The 7,775-nt window shown below is 65.1% G+C and overlaps 1 protein-coding gene across 1 annotated transcript in view; it reads right to left on the reverse strand.

Annotated features, from left to right (window-relative positions):
- Nucleotides 1-321: 321 nt before the first annotated feature.
- The window catches only part of MAB21L4 (mab-21 like 4), a 9,978-nt gene continuing 2,524 nt past the window's right edge, over nucleotides 322-7,775 (reverse strand). The window contains exons 2-5 of the mRNA XM_019628650.1: nucleotides 4,967-5,192; nucleotides 3,388-3,541; nucleotides 1,692-2,048; nucleotides 322-812 (exon numbers count right to left, since the gene is read on the reverse strand). Of these exons, the coding sequence (XP_019484195.1) occupies nucleotides 720-812; nucleotides 1,692-2,048; nucleotides 3,388-3,541; nucleotides 4,967-5,192 (830 nt within the window). The 3' untranslated portion in view covers nucleotides 322-719. The remainder of the gene's footprint in view (nucleotides 813-1,691; nucleotides 2,049-3,387; nucleotides 3,542-4,966; nucleotides 5,193-7,775) is intronic.

The raw sequence follows: 7,775 nt of genomic DNA on the forward strand, positions 1-7,775 counted from the left end.
CCTGGCCGGCCCCCGTCCTGCCAGACGCTTCGCTTTGAACAGCCAATAGTTCTCTGCGACACGGCCTCAGCTTCCGCATTAGAGTTTTCCAGAAAAGCCACCTGGTGCCCTTTGTGCCACGGGCACCCCAGCCCATGACCCTGCTGGAAGCCCACCTGTGCTCCGGCCCACTCAGAACTAACAACATCTGAGCCACGCAGTAAACGGACATTTCCAAGGAGGAGATGCCATCTCCAAACTCCATGGAGGCCGCCAGCCCTTGTTCTTCGTGGTAGGCGGGGCAAGGTGCAAACACCTCTCATTCCTTAGACATGCATTCATTTATTCAGGGTCAGATATACATTTCATCACACGGAGTAGCACGTGGCACTGGTGGGGGGACGCGCCCTCAGGTCCCAGGGCTCGCGCAGACACTTGGTTTTCAGCCTTGATGGTCTCACGCAGGACGGACCGATACCCGTAACATGAAGTACACAGCACCTCATCCCAGGCCCCTGCCCCTGGAGACCAGGCCGCTGTTCCAGGCAGCCTGCTGTCCGGCACGCTTAGATCCCATGAGGCCGTCTCCTGGACTGTCTGTCTGAGGCGGTACCTGGGGACAAAGTCCCTCCACCACCCACCACCCACCACCGGCTCCAGGTGAAGCCCGTTCCCATCTGCCAATGTCCTGGGGGCCTCCGTGTGCTGGCGCAGCAGGTGGCACAGTCCGGGCAGCCCGCTCAGTGGTCCTCGCCTCCCAGAGTCTTGGTCTTCCGGAAGATGCTTTGCATGGCGGAGATCCGATCCTTATCCTGGATGTGGAAGACCTGGAACTGGGGGTGGGCGGGGACAAGGGGTCACAGAGACATCGGGGAGCCTATCACAGGGCCCCGGACACAGTGAAACAACACTCGCTCCCTGACTGCCTGGCCCTCCTGCCTCTGGGTCTCTGCCTGGGTGGTCCTCCTGCGGGTGGACCCGCCCAGGACCTCTCCCCGGCCATGACCCCCCACCCACAGCCTTCCTCACATGCAGGTGTCCCTGGGTGGGCCTGACACAGAGAAGGCACCCACCAGGGGCTTGTTGAGGGCTGAGTGTCACCCCTGCTGCTACCACCACCCCAGCCCCGATGTGTCCTGGAAGGACACCATGTTGGCTCTTTGGGGTGAGGGTGGGCTTGGCCCTTGGGGGAGGAGCAGGGGTGGGCTCTCTTGGGGTGCGGAGGGGAGGGCTAGCAGAGCTGGCAGAGCCTTGGGGCTCAAGAGGTGCAGCTGTGGAGCACCCAAACAGTCCCAGGTCCCAGGGTAGGCGGCATGGGGCTTCTGGGCCCAGGGGGGCAGCAGGAAACTGGCCTGTGAGCTTGGGGGGCCAGACCCCTCCATGATGAATGGAGCCTGGGGCAATTGCTGGGGCTCTGAGTGCTCTCAGTGTGGGTTTGGGGTCACTCTGGGGGGAAGGGGGCAGGCTTGGACGTGCTTCCCTGATTCCCAGACAGCGGCCCTGGGCCTGTGGGGCCACTGCCGGCCGAGGGCACTCATGGCCCATCTGACCCCCAGATAGCACATCCTCCCCATAGATGCTCTCACTGTCCAGAGGCCTGACCTGCCCCAGCCCTCCTCCAGCTCCTGACCCCTGGGGGAGCGGACCAGGACTCTGTCCCCACCCACACGTGACCCTGGGCTTGCCCGGTGCCCTCTGCCAGCCGCACCCACCTTGTCCAGTAAGACGTCGAAGTAGGCAGTAGCCCAGTAGGCGGGGTCGCTGGCAGGCAGCTGCAGCAGCGCCCTGACCCCATTGCTGAGGCGCGGCGGGGGGCTGCGGCCCAGGTGGGTGACATGGATACGCAGGGCCGCCTCGGGCTGGCTCGCAAAGAGCTCCACGCGCCGGTAGAGGGCGTGGAGGTCCAGGCCAGCATCCCGCAGCAAGTTCTGCGTGGGGCGCAGGAAGTGGGGCAGGTTGCCGGTGGCCAGGCAGCACAGGAGCACCACCAGCAGGCGGTACACGGCGCCCTGCAGCTCCGCCCAGTCCTCGGGCGCCGGGAACAGCACCGAGGCCCACAGCAGCACCGTCTGCAGAGGGACAGGACGGCACTCAGGCCCACCCCTGCCCCTCACCCCACCCTGCACCCCAACTCTGGAAGCCTCTGTGCCTCACGCACTCCTGTCCCACCCTCCGCACCTCCCCGGGGGTGTCCCAGCATGAGTCCCAGCCCCTCCCCACCTGCTGTCCCCACCCAGTGCCTCTCTGGACTCCCCAGGACCCTGCGCTGAGTCCAAGGTCGGCAGGACACCACCCCAGCCTCCCCTCCAGGGCACCCCCACAGCAGGCACCAGGGTCCTTCTCAGGGGACCCCGTGCTCCCTACCCTTCCTCATGTCCCATCCCCATCGCACTACTGCTTATGCCCTGCAGCCCGTCCCAAAGAGCCCTGCCCTGTGGCGCAGGACATCTGGGCACGGCATTCGCCTGGAAGCCACAGTGTGAGCCACCCCAGGCCCCTGTCCCCCCCTGGCCCCGAGTCCCCCAGCCACGGACTCGCTCCTGTCACACAGGTGCTTTGCTATGTCCTCATGCTCCTCTCCCTCTGCTGGCCCCCCTCGCCCTTAATTCACTTCAGGAGCTAGTGCGTCAGCCTCCCAGGAAATCCCTCAGAAGTTGGTACCCCCTCAGGGGCGGGAATGGAGTCCGGAGAGGGGTGATGAGTGGCCTGAGGCCACACGGGGACTCGTGGCAGAGTGTTCTCCGGAGCCAGATCAGGCCACCTTTCCCTTAACCCCCACCCCTGTCCACAGGCTGCGAACCTGCCCACTCCGGGCAGAGGCCCCAGACTCCACGGCCCACGTGCTTCGCCTCACTGCCCTCCAGAGCCCAGGGCCCTGTCCTGCCTTGCTCCTCTCAGCACCTGACATTACAGAGCCCGAGGGGGACAAGGTTCCAGTGGAGAGACAGCAGCCCGTGAGCAGCAGAGGAGGGGCGCCTGGCCTGGGCCGGTTCCACCCGGATGGGGAACCCCGACCGGTAACATTCACAGACTCCAGGCTGGACGGAGGGCAGGGGCCCCCACGGCTGACATGGGCTGGTGGCAGCGCTGGCTCTGTGTGACCCAACTCCAAGAGTGAGCTCCCAGGCCAGGCCAGGCGGACCCCCGAGGTCATTAGCCCTGGGATGGCAAACGTGGGTCTGAGGTGCCGCCGCACTCTGCAGCCAGATGTCACCTGTGAGCCGGGGCCTCGCTTCCTGGGAACCCTGGCGAGGACATGTGGAGCTCGCCAGGCCACAGGCTGTCCATCAGTCAGAGCTGGCACAGGGTTCAACCTGGGTGCCTCTGCTGTGGGACTCCTGTTTACAGACGTGGGCCCAGCAGAGACGGGCAGGCCCACTGAGCCCCCCAACACACACAAACACGTACCTTCAGGTGGCCGAAGCTCAGGCCGGGGCTCTGGCCGCCGTCGCGCCAGCTCTCGTGGTTGACCCGGTCCAGGATGGAGAGGCTGTCGAGGCGGTGGCCCTGGAGGGAGCCCAGGACATCGAGCAGCCTGGTGAGCAGGTAGTCAGTGGAGACCCTGGAGCCCAGACAGACACACAGGTGACTCGTGGTCAGCGTTGAGGCCTCTGCCTGGCGCCCGCCCGGCGTCCAAGGCACACTGCAGCCACAGCTTCTCCCCAAAAAGGAAGCCCGGGGCTTCTGTGGCCTCCCAAGGATGGGGACGGCCCAGGCCGTGACTGACAGGGGGTCCGGTGCACCCAGAAACTCCCACAAGTTTCTCAGGAATTGCACACACAGGGCGATCAAATGTGAAACAGCTGGTTTTCACTTAAACTAGACGCCAGGCCGGGAGCACGGAGGGCCAGAGGAGCCTCCAGGCCAGCTGCGCACTTTTCTGTTTTAATTTTTATTAAATTTATTAGGGTGACCTTTGTTAGTCAGCCGGACCTTTTTGTGGGGACAGGAAGGTGCCGTCTCACCGGCCCAGGGTGGAGCGGGAGCTCATGGTCCCTGGCGGGGGTGTGAGTGGGGCCACCCCAGCCTGGCTGAGGTGACATCTCCAGCCTGCAGCTACAGGACCCCACCGGGCTCAGAATGTCTGCTCCCCAGCAGCGCCCACAGCGCAGGGCAGCACACACCTCCAGAGATGGGCACAGCCAGCTTTCGGAATTCATCGACTTCCAATAGTTAGCTATAAGAGCAGCCCCTGCTTACTTTAGCAGGGTCACATTCCTAACGTGTCACCCCAGGCGTGAGAGCTGGCAGGCAGCGTACGTCACCCCGGCCAGGCGAGCCACTGGTAAGCAGTGTCAGGTCTGGACGGGGCTCCAGGGGCACTCAGCCTCTGCCTGATGCCCCCACTGCCTCCCGCTGCATACAGAACCCACGCGGGCCTCCGCGTCCCAGCAGAGGCCCCCACCCTCACCTTGCAACCTGCTGAGGCAGAGGCTGGGGGACCAGAGGAGGCGAGGAGGTGCTGCTGGGGCTCCCGGGACAGGCAAGGGAGGGGACGCTAACCTGGGGAGAGCAGCCAGATGGAGACTGGAGCAAAGCCCCAGCGCTGATTCATCTCCTCAGACTCCGACCACCCTCACCGGGAGGGGGCCCCCCTCGCTGCTCTGGGAACCCACTGCGACCTGGACAAGTCACCTGTCCTCTTTGCTGCTTTCCCACCTAAAGCAAAGGCACTGGGCTGGGTAACAAAGGGTCCCACACTTTCGGGCTTCTCCTCACAACCAGACACTGGCCCACTCCCAGGGCGGCAGACGGCACAGCCCACTCCCCCAGCTCTGAGAGGGGACGCTAACAGCAAGGAGCGACCACCCTGGCCAGGTCCCAAATGCCCCTGAGACCCCATAAAGTCAGTGTGGCACAGATGCCCATGGGCAGAAGCGGGCAGGGAACCCCGCAGCACCTCCATCTTCGAGCAAAGGGAGCTTGGGGCTGGCGCCCCTTCCTGCTGGCTCCCCAGGACCCCGCCAGCCCACATGGGGCTGCCTACCTCCAGAGCTGGGCGCTAGCTGGCACAAGGGCCACCCCTTGGCCCATGATCCTGTTCAAGCTGCCTTCAGGGAAGCCGGGCGTCAGCTGGGCCCCCTCCAGGGCGGGCACCCCGTGCTTTCTCCGCACCACAGGCACGATGGTGAAACGGATGGTTCTCCAGCCGCTGGACACCAGCAGGGACAGGCCGGGCTCCTCCTCCCTGAGGCTGTCCGCATTCAGAGAACCTGCAATGACCCGCTTTGCTGAGCCCTCATCTGCGCCTGGCTCGGCCTCTGCCAGGACGCTCCGGGGCCGCCACTGCCGCCCACCCGCCCGCACCGCCCTCCCCACCGCCCGCCTGCTGGCCCCTCTATCCCGGTGCCAGTGTCCATCCCGGAAGCTCAGCCAGGGATGGGGCTGGCCTGACACATGCCGCACAACCGCCATGGGCAGAATCAAGACCCCGAAATCCGTGTGTGGAAACCCTAATCCCCAGCACCTCAGACTGTGACTGTTTGGAGATGGGAGCCTTTAAAGAGCTGGCAGGATAAAACGAGGCCATTCGGGTGGGCGCTGAGCTGGTAAGACTGGTCCTCATGGACGAGACATCAGGGATTCCCCCCCAGAGAAGACGCTGCGTGAGGTCACGGCAAGGGGGAGGGGTCCGCACGCCAAGGACAGAGGCCTCAGCAGGAACCCGCCCTGGCCCTGCCCGCAGCTCGGCCTTGGGCTTCAGCCTGAGGACTCTGTTGGTTCAGCCACCGGCCCGCGGTATTGGTTGCACAGCAGCCCGGGCTGACCGATCCCACAGAATGCCAGTCGGCTCTGCAAGTTTGCAGCCTCCACGGTGACAGCAGCACCTGCACTGAGTTGTTCCTTTAGGCACTCAGGTCCGAAACATCCTCACTGCCCTGTCTGCCTCTCCTGGGCACCTTGGTGCCCACGCCCGATGGCCACACCTGCCCAAGCCTTGCTGAGGCTGTGGCTTTGTCCTACCATTGCGACTGTGTCCCCCCGGCTGCCCTTTCTGCTGGAGGAGGGGTGGCGGCAGCTGGCCCAGGACAGACCGCCTCCAACAGGAGCAGCTCTGCCCCCAGCGGGGCCCCTCGGCCAGGGTCCCAGGCGACATCCCATGGGCTGGGTCTGAGGGCCCCTTGCCTCAGCAAGGGAGGGGGGTTCTGCACAGCAAGAAGCCGCGTAACTTCCTGAACCACCTCCAGCGACCCCCCACCCACGCCCCAGGCAGCTCTGAGACCTGGTAGTTCTCTGCTGGAAGGGTCTCTAACACTTCTCTGAGTGGCTTCTCTGCCAGTCTGTACCCCAGTGCCCGGGCACCCTCAGTGTCTCCTCCTGGACTCACGCCCCTCCCCACCCCCAGGTGCTGACGGGTCATGGCAGTCCCTCTGCAGAGGACAGTCTACTGCCGGGCCGCTTGGCTCAGCGTTGCTGGGAGGTGAGTCCCACCGACCCAGCGGCCTGGAGCCAGTGAGGCCGGCTCCTGGGGGCAGCCTGTGCTGGCACCTGTGTTCCAGAGCCCAAGAGGGACTGGCTGAGGCTGGACTCCTGGTCACACCTGCCCTCTCCCCATCCCCTGTGCTCCTCCCAAGCCTCCCTGAGGGCCCCTCTGGGCCTAGGGATCCCCGTCTCAGACACACCTCGCAGGAGGGCGGGGACGGCGAAGGACAGGCCTGTGGCAGGACCAAACACGAAGTGCCCCTGAAGGCCTGGGGTGGGGGGAGGAGCGGGCTGGGTGCCAGCACCCGACGGCTGCCAGCGGACGAGCCTGCCACCCTGGATGCCACTCGGGACCCTGAGGGGTGGGGACAGCACATTCCAGCTGAGGCGCTTCCCACTTCCTGCCCCACTCAGATCCCAGACGGCCCAGCCCAGAGCCCATGCCCGGACCACCCAGGAAAGAATGTCCCACGGGCTCAGGGGGCTGGGGCCTGAGGAGGCGGGGGCACCAGGGCCCTCAGTTGTCCCTTTCCCCAAAAGAAATGAATACCAGAGAGAGTGGGGAGGGACAGCGGAGCAGGCGCCTCGCGTGGGGGCAGGGTGGGGGCACGCACGCCATGCCCTGACGACACTGGCCAGGTGTGGGGCGGGTTCCCCGCCCCTCCCCCAGCCCAGCTCAGTGAGGGTGCTGGGTCAGAGGTCACGGAGCATGGCCGGCGGGAGCTCCGAGGCCTGTCCCATAGGGACGCCCCAGTGTGTGCCTTGGAGAAAGGCCTCCAGGGCTTGTGACCATGAGAGCTGCATCCCCCACATCCTACAGCAGGCGCCACCTGCCCTGGCTCACCCATAGCCTGGGGGTCCTGCAGGAGGGAGCCCCGCCCCCCAGACGCAGAGCCCCCCCCACCCAGTCTCCTGCAGGGCAGCTCCTGGGACCCAGCCCAGGTCCTTCTCCTGTTACCTGGGCCACTCCATCCTCTGAATGGGCCTCCATTCCCCCATCAGTTAAAGGGAGAAAGGGGTTCAGTCACCCCCACCCCTCCCCATTCAGCATTTGGGTCACCCGTCACGCAAAGCTGCGGCGGCTTCATTTCCTTATTTACCAGTGGTCACACATTTTTGTCCATGAAATGGTGGCTTGGGTGGCAGCCAACCACACCTGCTGCCCATCCCAGCCACTCCCACCTCAGTCCGGCCTGGTCTCACCGGTTCCCAGGGGCAGCCTGAACCCTGTCACCTGGAGCTGCACACTCCTCTTAAGGGAAGTGTCAGGAGGCAATGCTCGGAATTTCCCTGTGTGCCCGGTGCTCAGCCCCGGGGTGCGGCTGCTTTCTCGTCCAGGAAGCTGAGAACGGTGGGGACCTGAGGAAGGTGGG

This window comes from Hipposideros armiger, unplaced genomic scaffold, assembly GCF_001890085.2.
Source record: "Hipposideros armiger isolate ML-2016 unplaced genomic scaffold, ASM189008v1 scaffold_17, whole genome shotgun sequence".
NCBI lineage: Eukaryota > Metazoa > Chordata > Mammalia > Chiroptera > Hipposideridae > Hipposideros > Hipposideros armiger.